We start from the raw sequence: 22,512 nt of genomic DNA on the forward strand, positions 1-22,512 counted from the left end.
AATGAAATGCTACTCAGCTATTATAAACAAGGAAATCATTAAATTTGCAGGCAAAATGGATTGAACTAGAAGAGATCATCCTGAGTAAGGTATAACAGGGTTGGTATAAGCTCACTTATAAGTGGATATTAGCCAAATAGTATAGGATAGCCATCTACAGCCCTAAAGAATCTAAACACTAAGAAGGACCCTAGGGAGGTTGCTTAAATCTCATTCTGAATGGCAAACAGGGTAGACACCAGAAGCAGTGAAAGAGAAGAAATAGGATGGGAGCCTACTATAGAGGGTCCTTTGAAAGGATCACTCAACAGGGGATAGAAGCAGATGCTGAGACTCAGAGTACAGGGAGTCTTATGGGGTAGGAATAGAGGAACATGGAAGGGACAGGATCCCCACAAGGAGACCAACAAAACTAAGAGATCTGAGCCCAGGGGGTCTTTCAGAGACTGATGTACCAACAAAAGACTATGCATGGAGATGACCTAGACCTCCTGCTCAGATGTGGCCTATTGGTAGCTCAGTCTCCATGTGGATCTCTGAGCTAGGGAAGCTGGGGTTGCCTCTAGAATAAACTCAGTTGACTGTTCTTTGATCGCTTGCCCCTGGTGATGTGTCCTTGCCAGGACATGGAGGAAGAGGATCCAGGCAGTCCTGATGAGACTTAAAAAGCTATTGGCAGATGGCAATGCTGAAGAACTCCCCCTTTCAGTGGATTAGGGGAAGGGGATAGGAGGAAGAGGGAGGGATGGTGGGACTTGGGGGGAGTTGAGGGAGGAGGCTTCATTCCAGATATATAATGAATAAATTGGGAAATTGTGAAGAAGTATTGAAAAAGTAAAAAAAAAAAAAATGGCTGCCACCTAAGCTTTCTGATTATTCATTTTGTGCATGTCTCCTGATTATGAAATACACCTCAATGAAGCTGCATAGTACCAGAGTTGATCTGTCCTCCATATGTCATGATTGTGTATATTCTGTGTTTACAAATTTGGGTTTCCTGGATGCTTTCCTGTAGGAACTCTATGTTTCATTGCAACTGAACAGTGGTTGAAGCACATTTTTCTCTTTAATCAGTGTTATCAAAGAAATCTTTCTAGAAATCTAGCAGGAGCTTTTTCACATACAAGTGTTTCCTCTCCAGCAACATTTTAGTGTCCCAGTCAAACCTGTCCCTACACTTTCATAAGTGCCTTTTACTTGCAGTGTATGGCTTGGTGCCACTCATCTCAAGACCCCTTGATGAAGTCATTATATAGGCTCAATGCTTTTCACAAGACACACACTTGTCAGGTGGGATGTATTTTCTGTTTATGTCTTCCACCCATAACTGGAATGCCTTTTTTATTTTAACTAATACGTCTCACTTATTGTGGCTATAACTTTTCCAATCTTAGGTGTGACAATAAAACTAGTAAGAATTTATTTTTTCCTACTTCACAGTTTCATGAACAAAGATTTATTCTTTCTTTAGGTGCCAGCAACCTCAGCATATTGCTATTTTTGTTCTTTAATAAAGCCAATAAAATAAACCTATTCACTAAACATGGTATCTCTATAGCATATTTCTGCTCTATCTAAATTAATAGTCCTAGCACTGCCGTACTTCATGGCTGCTGATAAGAAATATAAAGGGTTATTTACACACAGCTACTGCAGTCCAATGACAGTTGACTTGACAGCCAAGATGGCTACAAAGCACATAGTTAGCCACAGCATGAATATGTGGGGAAAAGGGTGACCTGTTTCTAAGTTAGCACAGGATAGCTCATCAAGCAAGATTTCATCATGATAGTCATAACAGTGAAAAACCTGAGCTGGGCACAGTGGCACACATCTTTGATCCCAGCACTCAGAGAGGCAGAGGCATGAGGACTAATGTGAGTTCAAGGTCAGCCTGGTCTACAAAGTGAGTCTAGGACAGCCAGTCTTGAAAAACACAAAACAAACCAATACAAAATAATGGTGCATAACTTAAAACTCATATTACATTTTTGGTGGTTTCCATTCAATGTGTTCAGACCGCAGTTGTTGTGGACAATGAAAACCAAGAAAAGTAAGATGGAGACAGGGTGTTGGGTGGCAGCTGTATAATGTATGTAAAAGACTTAGCTTGATGTGTAAACGCTGAGAAGGGTTCAATTGATGGATGTCACTTTTATCATAGGATAGCCAAATGTTTATGCAAAGTAACAGATCAGAGGCAATTGAAAAGGCTCACATTTAGAATGGTTCCCCTCTCTCATGCAAAAAAAAGATTAACATTGTAATATTTTCAAATAAAAATGTTTTATGCAAAAAATAGAGCAGAGGTAATTGAAAATGCTGACATATGGAATGATTTCCTTCTACCATGCAAATGAAATGTTTACTTTGAAATCACTTCAGGATAAAAATGTGTTTTAATTTTTTTTCCAGAACTTCATCTATTTGTTTTAACTGAAGTTAAACTAGCTTTCTTTACAAATGATTCCCATCCAAATAGGCTGGTATTGCAATGCTTTTCTGGAGATACATTCAAAAGTGTAAATTAACTATTAATAAACATGAGATGGGTATTCATTTACAAGTCAGATTGCTCCTCCTCAGAGGATAAGAGTCCATGATATTCCTCTGTCACCTGAGGATCATGACCCAGTTCAGCAGCTCAAGAGCATCTGCCATGTCCAAACAATCATTCAACAGTCAGGGTTTTTCATTTTCCAATCTTCGAGAAACCCTGTGCTTCAGCTATTTCAATATTGTTTACCCCTGTTCTTTAAAGAAAGTGGCTTTAGCATCAGCGGTTGATACTGGGAGATAATTCAGAAGAAGGAAAAAAAAAAAAAACCAACAGTAACAACTTAGTCTTAGCTGGAGCTAAGGCCTTTGTACAAATGCTAGCCTAAGCTCTCAGATATCTCCCCGATAGGAGGTTTTAACTCTTTTTTTTTTTTCAGCAGAACTGTAGAAGGAATAAAGAAAAGAGCACAATATATCTCTGAAAATAGGCCATTGGGTTTTCTCTTTCCAGGTTAAGTTAAATTTCAAGATCCACATTACAGACCTGAGGCCGTACAGGACAGTGCCGTCTGGATGCAGCCGTATCATACGGTTTTTGACAGTCACTCCATGTACAAATGACTTCTTATCATTCAGGAAGTAGGTGTCAGGCACCCAGAGCTGGTCTGCGACTCGATTGTCCAAAGTCAAGTTTAAAGGGATTACGTTGTAGGACAGCCTCTTGTCTCTCCAGGCTTGCTGAAAATACATGGTCAAGGTATAGTCCTGTAGAAGTGAGAAGAAAATACAGTTTTATTTTGTTTTTTTTATTGTAACAGATTTGTGGAATACATCCATTGATTTAACTCATTCTTTGAAAGCGCTTACCATGGACTATGCATCTACCACTGTGAATAGAGAGTGAAGAGAGTGTGTCTAAACAACATTTGTTATATGTTGAGGAAGGTAGATATCAAAGAGTAATTACATGACTTAATTTTTTGCTGTTTTCCCAACCTGAGAGCATCAGGTTGTTTTAGGTAAGCTGTAATTACAAATTTAAAAGAGCAGACAGGCACTTGTTTTCCTCTGTACCAAAAAAAAAAATAGCTAGCACACCAAATCTAAGATTTCATGGATTGATTCATTCCACAAACATTTAATTTTTTCCTGGTATGTGGCTGGCTGTGTTGAAGAATAGACCAAAAGACTGCTCTGAGGGTATTTATAAACAATGCATAGATAAATGAACAGAATGTCAAATAATACTGTAGTCCACCAAGCAAATAAAGCAAGTTTAAAAAAAGTCTATCTGGGATTATGTAGAGAAAAGTCTCTCTAAGGAGCAGAGGTTGTACAGAGAACAGATAAGCCCAAACCCATGGATTTCAGAAGAACTTTCTAAGCAGAAGAAAGTCAAAAGCATTCTGAGGTTGGACTGGAATTTCCATGTTTAGTGAACATAGGAAAGGCATTCTTGTAAGACAGCAGGGGCACATAGGAAGAAGGGGAAACAGAATGACCTCATGAGATTCATCAGTCAGAAACAGGCAGACATTCATAATACCCAGCAATAAAATGACAACAAATGTTTTGGTGAGGATATGTGGAAAGAGGAACCCTATGTACTTTTGGAAGAAATGTGAACTAGTACAGCCACTATAAAACTCAGTACAGATGTTCTTAAAAAATTTAAAAATATAATTACAGTATGACCTAGCTGTAAATCTTGTGGCGATACCAGGAAGACTGGAAGTCCGACTACAGAGATACCTGCACATTAGTGTGTTTGTGACATTATCTGCAATTGCCACAACATCAGACTTGCCTAGAGGTCCCTAAATGAATGAATGAGAAAATGTTGTGCATACGAGTAATGGGATTTTACAGCCCTGAAGGAAAAATGTCACGACATTAACAGGAAAAATGAAAAATGATGGAACTGTAAATTGTTATGTTACAAGAAAGAAGCCAGACTTTGAGAGACAACTTTTTCCTGTTTCCTTTCATATAATTATCTTTTTTTTTTTCTTTTTAGTTACATTTTGTTAACTCTGTGTCCCAGCTGTATCCCTCATTCCCTCCCCAACCCCACACTCCCTCCCTGGTCTCCTCCCTGCCCCTTTCTAAGTCCCCTGATAGGGGAGGACCTCCTCCCCTTTCATCTGACCCTGTTTTATCAGGTATCTTTAGGGCTGGCTGCAAAGTCCTCCTCTGTGGCCTAACAGACTGCTCCTCCCCTGGGGGCGGGGGTGGGTGTCAAACAGCCTGCCCTTGAGATCCTGTTAGAAATAGTCTGTGTTCCCCTTACTTTGGAAAACTACTTGGTTACTGAGCTACCACGGGCCACATCCGAGCAGAAGTTCTAGGTTATATCCATAGATGGTCCTTGGTTGAGTGTCAGTCTCAGAAAAGACCCTGTGCCCAGATATATTTGGTCCTTGTAGAGCTCCTATCCTTTCCATATCATACTAACTTCCCTTCTTTCATATGATTCCCTGCACTCTGCCGAGGGTTTGGTTATGAGTCTTAGTGTCTGCTTTGAAACACTGCTAGGTAGAGTCTTTCAGATGCCTTTTGTGGTAGACTCCTGTCAGACGTTCAATGCACATCCCATTTGTCTTTCTAAATGAGGATTAATCACCTTCGCCTGTGTCCACTTTCTTGATTATCTTCTTTAGGTGTGTAGATTTCATTATGTTTATAATGTAAACTGGTTCAACCACTCTGGAAGTCAATCTGGCGCTTTCTCAGACAACTAGGAGTAGTGCTACCTCAAGACCCAGCTATACCACTCCTAGGTATATACCCAAAATTTGCTCAAGTACACAACAAGGACATTTGTTCAACCATGTTCATAGCAGCTTTATTTGTAATAGCCAGAACTTGGAAACAACCCAGATGTCCATCAACGGAGGAATGGATACAGAAATTGTGGCATTTTTACACAATGGAATACTACTCAGCAATCAAAAAGGAGGAAATCATGAAATTTGCAGGCAAGTGGTGGGATCTAGAAAAGATCATTCTGAGTGAAGTATCCCAGAAGGAGAAAGACAAACTTGGTGTATACTCGCTTATATAGACCTACAAGACATGATAATCATATAAGTATCTTACACACACACACACACACACACACACACACACACGCATGCATGCACGCACTTCAGGGTCATGAAACTAGAAATGGGACCATAGGAGGGGGAGTTACTGTAGGGAGGGGAGGAAGAAGATCAGACAAAGCATGTGAAAGGATGGGAGATGGACATGAAGAAAGAAACGCGAACTGGTTGTCAGGTACTTTCACAGCACACAGCACTTCTTCTTGCCTGAGTTGATTAAGTATAAATGGGGCTTTTAATATATGCCTAATATAATCAGAACTATTATGGAAATTAAATAAATAATGCAAATGCAATTTGTAAACTACAAAAAGCAATATATTATGAATAAAGCATTTACATATATATTGTGACATGCTTGATCCATTAGAAGCCCATGGGCACAAAGGAATTGCTCGCTGCTCCCCTTCATCTGAATGACTAACCGGAGGACCGAATACTCATTTGAAAGAAAGATAATTACAAATCTATTTTAAAATTAATTCACAATGACCTACTTGAGGGCTTTAAGAAAATGAGAATCATGTCTTAATCATTCCAGCAGACTGAGAGGACTAGATCAGCAGCACTAGGGCACAAATAGTGAATGAGTGAATGAGCTGTAAATTGCGCCTCTGGGGTTTCTGCCCAGAGCTGGATAATTCCGTATATAAGGAATGTTATTCAATCCACAATGCCCAGACATTTTCCAAACTTGGTTGTGATTCATGTATCCTGATTCAGTGTCTCACATAATATTATATGCTATAAACACATTTAAAAAAAAACTATAAGTATGCCATGTATACAAAAAGTTTAAATATGTCTCTGGTTTTAGACATCTGCACAGTTTCACCTCATCAAAATGTTAATTCATTAAACATCATCTAAATTCGCCACCAGACTTCTCTCTTAATAATACATACATACTACATGCTATAGGTAAAATTCAGTCCTAAGGATCCCTATGAGCATTACCCTGGGCTGTTCTTTAATTTTCTAGTTCAGAAAGAGTTAGTGTGAAGGTCATTTGGATAATTCACTGGCTTAACAGAAACAGCACTGGAGAGTCAGGAACTATGGTGCCACAAAACAAGAGCAGGATCCTGCATAATTTTTATAATCCTGTGTATCAACTAACTTAAAGCCAGGACATAATAAATAAAATAGGCAATTAATATTGAGCATGAGAAAATACATTTAGTGATTTATAATTCTTAGAGACAAAATAAAATTTTTGATTACTGATCCTATTGGAAGTCAAAACTACTTACCTTGCCTTGACAATAAGTTTTATTTATATTAAATACAATTGGAGAGAACTGGATTTTATCAATCAGCTGATATATATTTGGGTACATGAAGTTATGTCCACTTTTGATCCATATGAATCGTAATGCTGTGATCCTATGTTACATGCTAACCCCTGTTATTTATCAGCAAGGCACTTCCTGCTTAAAAAAAAAATCCCATCTAGAACCTGGACATGTTATAAATTAGCATATCACCTTCCATTTCACTTATTTCAAAATCACACACCATGGCACTATCAAGGAAGAAATTATTTGCACACATGAGGAAAGAATGTTTCTACCCACTATCCTCTCCTCATCCCCTTGTTACCTCAAATAAATCCTTTCAACTTACATATTGCAATCTTGTATCTTCTAGAATTTCATCATGAGGTGCTGTCCCAACGTGGCCGTATTGAAACTGGGAATTCTCAATTTGACCACAATCCACATCAGCACCATAAAAGATCAATTTAGAACTTCCAATCTAAAACCAATTACTTTCAATCTTGTGCATACTAAAGTTCACACTGCAGCCTGTTTATCCCACTAACTGCAAGTAAAATAAATTCTAGAAAGAACATGAATGCAGCTATCTGATAATAACGTGAAGTGAAAAATAGTAGATGGATAAAAATAATCAAATCAAATATGAAGTAAGACTGCTAACAAGGTGAGACTATTATTTTATTTTGTGGCTTTCTTTTTTTTTTCATTGAACACTCATGCATGTACATATATGTCCACACACAGGTCTGGGACCATATAGCCCTAAATAAGTGGATGTATATGCTATATTCATTATGTAAGTATGACTGTTATTAAGCTGTCATCTCCCCTGAAATTAATCTGTAGATAAGACTCACTAACAATGTTAATCTTGTCTTTCCCATTTGGAGGTCTTTTTTGGTAATATGAGAAAGGTGTTATCATTTTATATGCAAAATACGGGAATAATAATAGTCAAGCTAACATGGAAAGGAAAGAACAATGTTGAAGGGCACGGAATGGATCTTAAGATTTAACATGAAAGTACGCTTAGATATGTGGTGATAGTTACAGAAATGTAGATCAGAAAAACATAAGAGTCTAAAATAACCACATTCACCTGTATGTTCACTTGGTTTTCAACAAAGAAGCAAAAGCAATCAACTGGAGAACAAATAATCTTTTCAACAACTGTCCAGTTCAACTGAAATGTCCATATAAATACTAATGGACTCATACTTCTGGTACTATAAGTCCAAATAAACACATTTTTCTATGCATTACCTTGGTCGTGATATTTTATCACAATAGAAATTAATACACCAAGGGCAGGCTTTATATGTATGATGGGGAAGGGTTTCTTTCATGCATGTAAGAGATCTTCTGCCTGCAGTGGGAGAGGCTGCCAAGACCACTTCAAACGGTTATCGGTTCTCTAGTATATCCAGTGCAGCACTGATATTTCATGGCTTTCATGGTCATTTCTAAAGTTAGAATGAAATTGACTCTAGATTCTTTGCTGACCTTACATTCAAATATCTTTAATGCTATTTTCAAAATGGCATAATGATAAAACTGAATATTTATACTTTTATGATGTCTTCCTGGTGTTTCTTTTTTTTTTTTTTTCAACAAGTGTTTACTTTTAAGATCATAATGGATTTACTTTTTTGCCTTGATGTCATTTGTTTTCTTATATAAATATTCAGGCTTTTGTTGTCTCTTTGGTTTGGGGCTCTAGAAAATACATAGCCTGAACTAACTCATGAATACCCCGTTTTATTTTTTAAGCTTTATTACTTTGTGGGCTGTCTATTCATGTTCTTTGTGATTTTTCTGAGGTGTTGTACATGTGTACACATACATGTCGTGTGTGTGTATGTGTGGTGTGTATTGGGCACACATGTTAGTACATGAGTGGGTGTGTGTGTGTGTGTGTGTGTGTGTGAGAGAGAGAGAGAGAGAGAGAGAGAGAGAGAGAGAATGTAAATAGATGTATAGACCCAAAGTTGGTACTGAATGTTTCCTAAATCTTTCCCTCTTTGTTCATTGAGTTAGGGACTTTCACTGAGCCTGGAGATTACCAATGCCAAGTAGTCTACCTGGCTTGTCTCTGAGGAATCCCAGCTCTCTGTGCCTGAAATTTCGGATACCAAACAGTTGTCCTGCCTCCTGCCCACGCAGTTTTTGTTATGAATCTGGGAATCCAAATTCCAGGCTTCTCACTTGCCCAGCAGTATTTTATCCACTAATCCATTTCTCAGCCCTTTTAGCATGTGTCTCTTTGAGTGTATTCCTTCTTTGATCAGATGTGTAGGTAGATAAGTGTGCATACGCATATATTTGATAATATTTTATGTTTAATCAGCTGAATTTTTTCCATTTGTTTTAAGTGAATAATCTGAAGTAAAAATTGCACAAAGTATCTGTAGCACATTTTGGATAATTTTAAGGTGAACATTTTACACAATCGTAAAACTATCAAATTATGAAATTAACACTCAGACATTCCTATTTATCATTAACAAACCACTGATCCATTAAACCAGCTCCCACTTATTCATCACAGTTCTTTCTTTGTTCCAGGATTCTTTCAAGTTGCTATCTTTTTTTAATTAAATTTTTATTATTTTTTGTATTGATTACAGTTTATTTACTTTTTATCCCAGCTGTAGCCCCCTCCCTTACTTCCTCCCAATCTCACCTTCCCTCCTTCATCTCCTCCCTGTCCCTCTCTAAGTTCACTGATGGGGGAGGTCCTCCTTCCCTCCTATCTGATCTTAGCTTATCAGGTCTCATCAAGACTGCCTACAATGTCCTCCTCTGTGTCCTGGCAAGGTTGCTCCTCCCTCGTGTGTATGTGGGGGAGATCAAAGAACCAACCGTTGAGTTCATGTTGGAGACAGTCCCTGTTCCCAAAACTAGAGAACCCACTTGGATACTGAGCTACATCTGGGCAGAGGTTCTAGGTTACATCCATTCATGGTGCTTGGTTGGAGAAACAGTCTCAGAAAGAACTCCTGGGCCCAGATATATTTAGTTCTTGTGGAGTTGCCATCTTTATTTTTTACATTCTCTTAATCTGGGAAAGTCTCTTAGACTTATTATTTTTGTGATAATTCTTCTGAAGACTTCTTGTCACTTATTTTGTTGAATGCCTTTCAGTCTTGGTTTTCTGGTATGTGTGCATAGCAGACTAGGTTTACACAGTTTTAGACAGCATGTATAAAACTAATATAAGTCTGGTCATGACACAGAAAATTCTCCCTAGTTATCATTTTCCTTCTCTCTGTAGACTTCCTAGACTATGCCACTGCTCTGGCCACCTCTAGCCAGACATCATCACTCTGATGAGTGCTGAAGTTTCTTCCTGGTAAAGCCTGTAAGTTTCACTCCTGTTTCTGTACTCGCTAGTTATCAGAAAGCTTCTGCCTTCCCTCTTCCTGCCTTTTCTTATGCAGCTTTCTCATTCTTTTTTCTTTCTTCTCTAGGGAACTCAGCATTTCTATTCTATGGATCTTTTCCTTTTTTTTTTTTTTTTTTTCAAACCACAGTCACTCTTTTGGGGAAAATCACCAATATATTTTCATTTTCACATTTAATTTTTCTGTGTCTGGGAAGAAGTCAACAGGGTAGTGAGTATGTTTAATTTGTGTTTGGTCTGTCCTTTGAGCTTCTTTAATAGGAAGACTTTAAAAAGATAAATTTTCATCAGTGATAAAATGTAGGATGAATCTGCTTTATCTACGGTAGCAACATTTTATAAGCTCTTAAAATTACTGTTACTACACTAGAATTTTGAGCTGCAGTGACTAACCTTATTTGTATGATCTTCTAAATAATAGCTTTGCCTTCAAAATTAGATATTTTCAGAGATTTTTCACTTCTCTAAAATTTTATGTAAGAAACTTTTCTTTTGTAAAATTTATTTATTGTTATTATGATTTATTCACTTTGTATCCCAGCTTTATCCCCCTCCCAGTCCTACCTCCTCCCTCTTCTTCTCCCATGCCCCTCCCTAAGTCCACTGCTAGAGGAGGTCCTCCTCCCCTTCCATCTGACTGTAACCTATCAGGTCTCATCAGGACTGGCTGCATTGTCTTTCTCTATTGCCTGGTAAGCAGAAACAACAAGTATGTTTAATAACCACTGTTTATTTCTTTCCTCTAGCTAATGCTACATCAAGACTGAGGTTCTGAACTGAGAGTCTGAACTTCTGCCTCTTCTAAGATGGTTCTAGTACTGGGGAGGCAGTAAAATCTTGTGATTATGAAATCACATTATTGATTTAAATCTAACACATGTTTCTGGTATATAAAATGCCACACATATTCAACAGGCACACATGTTAATTTTCCTCTGATTTGGGGAATAGTTTTATTAATTTGAGGGCAAGCTTAGAAGGCACTTTCATGTTTCCCTATTGTATTTCCACTGAAATACAAAATAATTTTCATAATTAAAAACTCCTGTTTTATCCAAAGTTATCACATGGAATGTGTAAATTATTCCTAAATAGTACGTATATAAAATAATTTTATACAGGACACACATTTTTAACACCACAGGTTGTAAACTCTGTTAGAGAAATTCTATAGTGGGGAAGACACTATTTAGTGTACCTTAGGTCAAAGAGAGTACAGCTGCCTGATATATGACATTAATTTCCTGTGAACACTTATGAGCATGCACAGAAGACTCTAAATTCCTCTTCTTCAATATTGCCTTTGAAGTGATATATTTTAATACTTTTTTAATGTACAAGTTGGTGCTGGTCTTTGGTTATGTGCACATGATTGCAGGCACCTGTGCAGGTCAGAGAAGTTGGATCCCTCTTGGAAATGGAATTACAAGCAATCACGGGATCCAACCCTAGTCCTCTGGAAGGGCTGGCTGTGTATGCTCCTAACTACTGAGCAATCTCTTCATCCCTAGAAATATTTTTAGAAAAAAAGTTAAACGCTAAGTTTTCAGTCATATTATTATACAAAATCTGGTATGTCTTCAGTCTTAACAGTTGATGACAAATTACAATTATCTGTGAAGTATATAATTCCATTGTCACTGTCTCCATGTTCCATCCTTGCCTTCAATCAAGAAGCACATGGTAGCAGCCCTGAATAATGGGAGGACACACATTTGGGGAAGAGGAATTGCAACCAAGATCACTCATAAATACCAGCCAAGTTTAGTAGGGACTAATTATATTCTTGTTTGTGGAACGAAAATGCACATGATCAGAGCAATAAACTTTTCCATTATTTTGCTTAGTTGACTTAATATTTTATTATATTTTATTTATATATTATTGATAGTATAGTTTGAAGAATAGATTTTCTTTTTTAATGACAAATATAACTGGCTACTTCTGTTCTGGCATAACTGTAGACTGGATTCCAGTCAAGAAATTAAGCGTTGGGAGAGCAAAGTTCTACAACCACTCTGGAAATCAATTGGACAGTTTTTCAGAAACTGGAAGAGAGAATGGAAATCAGTAAGGGGGTATCTCTTGGATGAGCCAGAAACGTAGGGCAAGAGATACTTTCAGGAATCTATGAGGGTGACCCTAGCTAAGAGACCTAGCAACAAGCAAATGTAACATAAAATAGCCAACTCCAGTAACCAGAAATACTTCTAGTAGAGGGATGGAGACACCAACCCAGCCACAAAACCTTTTAGTCAAACTTTGTTCTGTCTCCACACATACAGAGATAAAGATGGAACAGAAATTAAGAAAATGGCCAACCAATGACTGGCCCAATTCAAGACCTACTCAAAAGAGCAATCCCCAGACACTATTAATGATATTCTGCTATACTTGCAGACAGAAACCTAGCAAGACTGTCCCCTGAGAAGCTTCACCCAGGAAATGATGTAATCAGATGCAGAGAACCACAGCCAAACATAGGTGGAGCTCAGAGAACCTTGTGGAAGAGGGAGGAAGTATAGATGAAACAGAAGTTGTCAAGGACACCACAATGAAACCTACAGAATCAACTAATAAACTGAACTGCCAACCAAAAAGCATGCAAAGGATGGACCTAGACTCCCTAAATATCCATAACAGATGTGCAGCTTGGTCTTCATGTGGGTCTGTTACCAACTGGATCATGGGTCATCTCTGACTCTGATGCCTGCCTTTAGATCCCTTTCTCCTAAAATGGAGGCTGCCTTGCCTAGCCTCCATTGGAGAAGAAGTGACTAGGGTTACTGTAAGTTGATATGCACGCCAAGGCAAGTTGACATCCATAGGAGGCCTCACTTTCAGTGAGGAGAGAGAGAAGGAGGAATGGATGGAGGTGAGGTGTGAGGGAAGGAATGGGAGGAGAGGATGGAGAGGAAGATAAAATTAGGACATAAGTAAATTGATTAACCAATTAATGGGAAATAGAAAATAAGCACTGAAATTATACTTTCTATGTACGATTTATCCTTATCAATATGCATTTACTCTGTTTCTCTTCCAGTGCTTTAGAGTATACTGTAATATAATTAGCCCATATCCACTCTTAATTGCCTAACATTGCCAATAAGATTCACACTTTTACACACACACACACACGCACACACACACACACACACATATATATATATATATTACTAATCAAAACAACTTGTTTCTAATCATAGAAACATTAGTCATTATTTACTAGCTGCTGTGACATTTGGGTATAAACCTAAACTCTCTGAGACATTGCGATCTATTATAAGGGGAGAATCAATGTTTTTATTAGTAAGTTCACATATGAAAAGTGATTGACAGAATGGTTGACTCATTTAATTAGTGTTCTGTTAACTAATTAACAGACCACAACATTACATTAGCTTTATTATTTCCATGTCCAAGTTTTCCCTAAGATACATTTGAGAAATAGTGAAAAGATTTTCAGTCATGCTTTGTGTATGGATTTCATTGACCATATAGTCTGCATTCTTACCACTTCACCAACCTAAAACATCCATGATACTGTCAATTTTTACTCTGAACATTTTTCCATATTGCTTTCATTATCCTCCATCACTGCCCAAAATGCAAACAAACAAACAAACAAAAAAAAACAATGTATGTGGACACAGTTCTATACAAAAATAATAAACTAAAAAAAATAAGCATATATAAAATAAATTGTATCTATTTTATTATTCACACAATTTAATGAACTTACCTACAAGTTAGAATTGACACAGCAATTGAACCTGTGAACCTTCACATTAAGTATTTCACTTTTACAGTTAATGTTGATGAGGACTAAGGACAAGTGTTAGTTTCTGAATATACATCATGAAACTCTGCATACACTACAGAGAATCAGAAAACATACACAGAACAAATTTACACAAAAAGTGACTCTTTTGATTCAGCTTTATCATGCAGAAAGAGAAAAACACTTTGGTTTGGGTCTGCAGCACCATGGGGAATCAGCTGACAACCATTCCAGCAATGGAGAGTGCCACCTGTGGTGGATAGCTGTCTGAGAAATAATTCAGTTAGAAAAGTTCTCCTTACAAATTAGCACCTATGCAGCTCACATTCCTATCACTCTAGGAGGAACTGAGGTCTTTTTTCAGAATAAAGTATTTGATGAGTCAAATACTTTGGTGAGTCAGAAGGACAATGTTTACATAATAGCTACCAGAAGGTAATAAAGTTTATTTGACCACAATGAATAATGTCAGTGAATGAATAATGAACTCACTCACACAGCATAACCTTTGAAAAGAAAGGTTTGTTAATTTTTTTGTTTTTTGTTTAGGTTTGTTTTTTTATTATTTTATTTTATTTTTCTTTATTAATTACACTTTACTCACTTTGTATCCCCCCCCCCCTGTGGTTCCCTCCTCCTGCCCCAATCCCTCCCTTCCTCCACCCTCTCCATGCATGCCCCTCCCCAAGTCCACTGATAGGAGAGGACTTCTTTTCCTTCCTTCTGATCCTAGTCAATTAGGTCTCATCAAGAGTGGCTGCATTGTCCTCTTCTGTGGCCTGGTAATGCTGCTTTCCCCTGGGGGGGGGTAATTAAAGAGCAGGCCAATCATTTCATGTCAGAGACAGTCCCTGTTCCTATCACAATGGAACCCACTCGGATACTGAACTGCCATGGGCTGCATCTGTGCAGGTTTGTTATTTTTTAAGTGAGTTTTTCATGGCTCCGTGCTTTGTGTTCAGAAAAAACAACAACAACAACAACAAAAAAACGAATGTCACATTATATGTCAACACTTAAGGAATTGTCCAAACAAACGAACAAAATCCTGCTTCGATAGTGCAACATGGTCAAAGCTGGATAGAGTGTCACCTTTGAAAACAACTATCCTAATGAGAAAGTAAGCAGAGTACTTTAAACTCAGTCACCTGTCTGCTGTGTAGCTATTCTTTTGAACTAAAACATTCCCTCCCTCAGCATTCCTAATAAATCTCAGGAACCTAATAAACCCTTAAAAGGTGAAAAAAATATCATAAGGGACCCCATGGGCTTTACTAAGTGGTAAACAATTGCAAGGGAAGAGGAACAATGGACTGTTGCCGGGCCCTGTTTACTGACTGGGTAAGGAACTCCACGGATGCTGCTCTCATGAATTTTCACCCATGTGTGGGCTTTTTGGTAGTGCAGCTGCTTTTCAGTTACCTGAACAGTTATCAGTAACTCCTGTAAAATTCATAAGCCAGCCTTGGTGGGATGGATTCCTGAGTCTGCAGGTGCCCTGTCTGTAAGGAGCATTATTCCTGTTCATGTTTCCCCATGAGAAGTTACATGAGGCTGCCTCAGTTTCTGTAAGTATATTCTCTGGTATTCATGCAACTTAAAACAAAATTTAATAATTATACATTTCTCAAGATAGGTTATCATCATCCAAGAATCTGAGAATTAATACAATGATAGCCATTTTCGTAGCCAATTTTTAAAATATCAGAAGCTAAGGTATTATGGCATGATTGAAGATGAGAAAAATTAAGAAGGGGAGGATGAATTCCTTGAAGATAAAACAAATTTAACTTCACTCTTTAATAGCATGGAAACAATAGCTAAAGATTCTGATTGTTTGATGTATAAGGTTCCAAATTGGGAGTGAATATTTTATTAAAGTAAAAAAAAAAAAAAAACCACACATATTAGATTGAGCTTAACCATAATTTACCACATTTAATTTTAGCTGCTTAACTTGGTGGGCTCCTAGGGGAGAAATAATATTCTCTAGGACTACCTTGATTCACTTTCCTATGTTTTGTTAAAATATCCATGAAAAATAGAATGGAATATCACCAACTGTAAGACCCTGGAGGAAATCCAGGCTTAGGAGACTTGCCAAATGACATGTTGAGGTTTGTTAGCGTTTTAATGTGTAAAAGCAAGTACAATTTACTATGTATCCATTAAAAATCGGAATTATGCTAAAGGTTACATAGATCTTTATTTGAATCAGGGTTTTTGTTTGCACAAGACTTCAGTATAAATGAGATACAGGCTATAATTAAATGAAAATATCAACTTTGAGGAGTAAGCACATGAAAAAGTAAACATCAAACCTTGTCATAAAGATCAGAGTATAGAGAAAAGAGTGATGTTAGAGAAAGTAGAAGAGGAAGCTGGCTGGTGGCACAGGCTGAGTCCCAGTGCTTAAGAAAGCAAAGGATGAAAACCTCCAGGAGTGTAAGGCCAACTTGGACTCAGAATGAGTTCTAAAACAGCATGGGTTCCTTAAGGGCATAGTGAAACCCTTTCCAAACAAATCAAAATGCCCTAACAAAACACACGAAAATAGACGAGAAAGTTTATTTGAAAAAAGCCATACAGGGACATATTTATAAGGTTACTGAAAATTACACACATCTATACATATATAGAGATGATAGGTAGGTAGGTAGGTAGATGATAGATAGATAGACTTTAAATGGGTTTCGCCACAGACTATTTAACAAAATCCCCAATGACAGTCAAGTGAAACCTCTCTTCCAGTTATTACAAGTTATTGCCATTGGACTTTGGTACATACCAGACCTTGAAGGTAGGACATCATTTCGGAGGTATCACATACTTCAGAATAGGAATTGAGAAATCAATCTTGTACTGATCTGATTGTCTCCTCTCTGGGGACTAGTTCTGGTTCTACTAGAAAGTTCTACACAAGCTGCGAGTAGAAAAAAATACTTGCTTGATCTGCCCAGCTGTAAGTCTTTCAAAGCACAATAACGATCATCCTGGCAAGATATCCCCATGGTGCAATTGCAGCACTTATGTCTGAGGCAATATCCAATAACTGTCTAATTGTACAGTATTGAAAGCCCACTCACTAGGACGTATGTAAACTGTAAATTTAACCAAGTACACATGGCTGGAGGCGTCATAGACTTTAAAGAAGAATGTACAGGTGTCATTTTTCTAAATCAAAATAGTTTCTAGCTGTATGCTGGACATGATAAGTACAGCACTCGCCCTTTGTCGAAGAAATTTCTATTTGCAGCAGATAGAGTGTTACTACAGAAATCCACATGTGTCAAATATAGAGAATAAATAACCATGGATTCCCAGTTGGTACATCTACAACACAGGCCCTGCATTCGAGGCTCAGGAAACAGTATGGGGTTGGGACAGAAAGATTGGAAGATCCAGGATGAACTTGTGGAAAGGGTCTCCAATCCAAGTGGTCATCCTAACCACGTGTGCATAGAAGTAACACCAAGTAGACTCCATAGGGCTGTATGTGTGAGAGAGAGAGACAGAGACAGAGAGAGAGGGGGAAAGACAGAGAGAGAGAAGATATGGATTTGACAGGGAATGAGAGGGTAGGTAAAAGGGAGTAGTTGGAGAGAAGAGAACAAGGTTGCAAATAAATTTAGTGCTCTTAGTGTGCTTGGGTATGAAATAAATTTAGTGTGCTTGGGTATAAATTATATAAAAAAAAAAACAGAAAAATAAAAATAAAAAGAACACTCGCAGAAAGAACCAAAATAGGAATTTAAGCTTTTTAATTCTGAGTCAAATTTTCAAGTTTTTTCTATGTTCTTACCTAGACACTATTAAATAATTCCCAAAATCTCAATAAAACTCAGTGTTATTATTGTAAACCCGGAGGCACTAAAAATGTCCATTTCATAAGAGTGTTTTGAATACTGAATGATATAATTCCTGTGTAGAAGCAAATACAGTGCCTGGTCTATAATAAATTCTAAATTAAAATTTAAAAACAAGACTGGAAGATTTTCCACAGAGCTAAGAATAAATCAACAATGTCAACTGGAAACCTAACCAGAGAAATTACACAAGAAAAAAATAAAAAAGTTACAAAAGAGAATGAAATCATATCACTGTCATGCTCTGTCTATAAAAGACTATTTGACAAGAACAGTAAGAACTATTAATTTAGAAAAGTTTTGAAATTCAAAAATAACACTCAGTTATGTTTCTGTAACTTAAGAATGTAAACTATAGAATTAAAAAATATTTATCAGTCATGTACTTGACAAAAGGTTAACACTGAACATACAACCATGAACTCAACAACAAAAACACAATAACATGACAAAATAGAAGTCCAAAGTACTTTATCAGAGTAATATACAAAAATGCAAAATGCTGAAATTTATGAAACTATAAATTAACATCTCCATGATGTGTTACTTCACACATATGGCAGCTACCATAAACAATTCACCAAACACAAAAATCAAAATTTAAAATACAGAAAAAAAATAACAGGATACAGAAAAAAATAGCAGTTATAAAAGATGTGTAGATATTGGGTGGATTTTTTTTTATTATTGATAAGAATGTGAAATGGCATAAATGCTATGGGAAAAGTATAACTGTTCCAATGAATGAATGAATGAATGAATACATCACCATGAAAAAATCCAGAATTTGTTTCTGTGGAAAGAGCTGAAAACGGGAATCTGTAAATATAATACAGGGCTAGAATGCTTGCATGCCATGCACATAGACCCATGTACAATCACCAGTATCATGAAATTAGAGTAGTTTAGAGCAGGCTATTCAAGGGATATTTTTTAGCCATGTTCTCAACATTGTAACAGCAGCCAAAGATAGACTCAACTAAAATGTTCACCAAGTATAAAAGTATAAAGGAAATAAGATGTGCACATGCATACACACACACTGAGAGAGAGAGAGAGAGAGAGAGAGGAGACTAAATATACACAAACATAATGGAAAGTTATTCAGTATTAAGAAGGAAGAGGAAGAAATCCTAATGCATGGTATACCACAGGGAACCCTTGAGAACATCATGCTTCCTTCGTGAAATAACCCAATGTCAAAAAGTCAAACGCTGCATGAATTTATGCAAATGAGTCCTGTAATGACTCAAGAAGTCAAAAAGTAGAATAGGTGCAGAGAAGAGGAAGTGCAAAGTTGATTCGAAGGCAGGCTCAGAGCTTTTATGTTATCAGGTGGCAAATTCTGTTGGTGCTATACTAACATCAGCTGACTGACCTGATAACCACTTTAAAAGAGCACGCAAGGTACCTTTGTCATGTATGCTACTGTTTTTGCTAAGCAAAGAATTACCCAACCATCCCTTTCTTGATAAGTTTGTATTTCTGTATTTGATGGCAAGTGTCCTTTCTATGTGAGCTGGTCTTGAAATTGTGATCACCTTTCTTGGCTTTTTCATTGCTTGGCTTTGTGAACAATCATCCCAAGCTCACCAGCAGGAGATACTGTAATGAAACTACAGGAGAACCGGAGACCAAGGTTTCCCTATTTGCACAATGATTAGTGTAAAACAAGCAAGCAAACACACCCTGAACACTATCATCATTTGTATCCCCACAGATGTAGAGCAATGAGTTTGATCAAGGTAATTTGGGAAATATTAAGTTGATTAATCTCCAGAAAAAGAAAAAAAAAAAGGAAATGGCATTTATAGCTTTGTCGTGTTTCATGATTAAAATAATTTGAAAACTCACTTTGAACTAGTTCACAAATGTAATGCCATGTCATTTTTAAATAAGGTAACCTCAGTGTGCAATGACATACCGTGCCGCTTTGACCAGATGTGACATATACAGGGTAACCTCAACAGCAATCTTTGAGATCTAAACCGTCAACACTGAAGAACCTATTTTTATGCTCACCACCCACTAACCAGGCGTGTGTATTTTTACTAAGCACACTAAACTAAATAACTTAAAATACGCTTCTTGTGGTATTTTCTGATGGGTCATTAATCTTCTGGTTACAAAATAACTCCACATAAGATATGACAGACAAATGGATATTCCACATGGGTTTTCATGAGTATTTGTTCTGGCTGATGACAATAAAGTCACATATGTTTTATGTTTTTAATAATGGTCTCACCTTATTTATACTTACAGTGACTAGCTGAGTCCATTCAATCCTAATTGCCTAGTTTATATTTCCCTTTGATTTTCAGCAGTGATTTCACATGAAAAGGAAACTAGTGTAAGAAGCCTGACAGACAAGAAGTGCCTTGTAGACCCTTTTCAATATTTCAGATACTTATTTTTGTTCAGCTCAGCATGTGCCTGGCTCATTCTCCTCCAAAGCGGCAGCTTCTGAGGAGATCTGACAGCTCTAAAGGGAAAGGACATTTTCAAATAAGGACATATCTCTGTTTTTATACTTTTGACAAGCTTGTCGAACCTGAGAACTCGGCCAATTTGCACACTGAGGCTGGAGCAAAGAGAATATGCTTAGTCAGTGCTTCTAAGAGAATACCTGATGGACCAAGATGAAATGCAAATGCATATGATTAGGTTTTGAAGAAAAAGGTTCTTTTTTTTTTTTTTATCAAAGTGACATTGAGCACACTGTTTCAGGAGTCAGAAATCACTGTTGTACAAACAGGCTACTATTTCTGGGGATGCTAATAGCATCCTATCCATTATGTGTCTGAGTGCCCGAATTATAATCCTCAGTTTAAGCTCCGCACCCACATAATTCTTGGATCACATCTATCCTGGTCACCTCACTACAGCCATCGCATCATCAGTGTTCTAAGTTTGCTATCCTAAAATCATTAGAGAAAAGAGAGTCCAATGGAAGAATATGATAAAGAAAATTTAAATGGTTAAAAATGCCAAGTCACCTTAAAAATAGGACTATTATTTGGGGAAACCATATAATGTGTGATGACAATGCACACAAATGAAGGAAAAGGCCTCTCAATCTCAAAGAGAGGATAATTGTTGCTAAGAAAATGAGTTATTTAATGAATTTGCTCAATAGTGAGAAAATTCCGTGGTGACAATTCCCCAAATTTTGAGGGTTGATTACAGAAGTTGGTGTTATCCTCATATAGCATTTTTTTTATTTTTTATTTTTTTATTTAACTTTTATTAATTACACTGTATTCATTTTGTATCCCCCATAAGCCCCTCCCTCCTCCCCTCCCAATCCCACCCTCCCGCCTCCTTTCTGCATGCATGCCCCTCCCCATGTCCACTGATTGGGGAGGTTCTCCTCTCCTTCTTTCTGATCTTAGTCCAAGAAACAAGCAGAAGTAGCCATTCTAATATCTGATAAAGTAGACTTTCAAACAAAATTAATAAAAAGAGATGGGGAAGGACACTTCATACTCATCAAGGGAAAATTCCACCAGAAAGACATCACAATCCTGAACATCTATGCCCCAAATACAAGAGCACCCACACTTGTAAAAGAAACATATAGCAAATTTTAAGAAGTCCACTTCGTATCTATCTACTTTCATTCACTGAGACGTACATCAAAACTTTAAAATTTGATCTTATATATGGTGGCTTCATAGTTTAGCACATTTAGAAAGAAATATTTTTTTGTAGTCAGATTTTTGTTGTATTGTTGCATGAAGCACAACTGCTTACCAGGTAGCGTGACATATGTAGAAAAATAGAACGCACATCTTTGTATTGGTTGAGTTGGAAGAGGGGTAGTCCCCCTTAAAAAGGGTATTTGTTGAAAAGAAGAAAAATATAATCGAATTACATGGGTTATTAATTTGGTTTTTTAAAAGACCAGCATATTTATAATTCCTCCTTTCCTAATAGATATGTTTGGCATGAAAAAAATCACATAAATATTTTATAACATAAGCATGGATCTATTTTTTTTAAAAAAAAAACAAAAATGCCATTTTATAAAATATGTGGTTACATATTCCGTGTCAAGTCATGTTGAACATATTTTATAAGCTTGTTTTTAAGTGCAACGATTTGTGTGCAAACATTTCATGAAAAGACAGGTTAAAGGTAACTTGGAAAATTGAATTCTACAATAAGTATGGCCATGCAGGTGAAGGAACTTACTGATGAAAAATGCAGGGAGCTGGTCCTGGTAATATAAGACTACAGTCCCCTCTACTCAAGCAGCAAAGGCAGGAATGTCACAAGTGCAAAGCCTGACTATGCAGCCTCACAAGATTTCGTCTCATAATTTGAAAAGAGAAGAAGAAAATGAAGGGGGAGGTAGAGGATGCACTTCTTATTCTGTGCCACGGCACCAACTGATTGAAGGATAGAGGAACACTTAAGGACATTTATTCCCTGGGCATCATTCAGTGCCATGGTATACAACCAGAGCTAGGTATATGACTGTTATTGCCATATTCTCCTTGGCATTTTTTTTCTTTAACCATTGCATTATTTCTGAAAAGTGATCACTAAGAATTTGCTAGGTAAATGAAGTTAT

General features: G+C 37.1%; 1 protein-coding gene across 1 annotated transcript in view; it reads right to left on the bottom strand.

Moving 5' to 3' along the window:
• The window catches only part of Gabrb2 (gamma-aminobutyric acid type A receptor subunit beta2), a 229,793-nt gene that overhangs the window by 153,847 nt on the left and 53,434 nt on the right, over positions 1 to 22,512 (bottom strand). Inside the window, exon 5 of the mRNA XM_055610701.1 lies at positions 3,044 to 3,264. Coding sequence (XP_055466676.1) covers positions 3,044 to 3,264 — 221 coding nt within the window. The remainder of the gene's footprint in view (positions 1 to 3,043; positions 3,265 to 22,512) is intronic.

This window comes from Psammomys obesus, unplaced genomic scaffold (assembly GCF_907164565.1).
Source record: "Psammomys obesus unplaced genomic scaffold, mPsaObe1.curated_primary_1811, whole genome shotgun sequence".
NCBI lineage: Eukaryota > Metazoa > Chordata > Mammalia > Rodentia > Muridae > Psammomys > Psammomys obesus.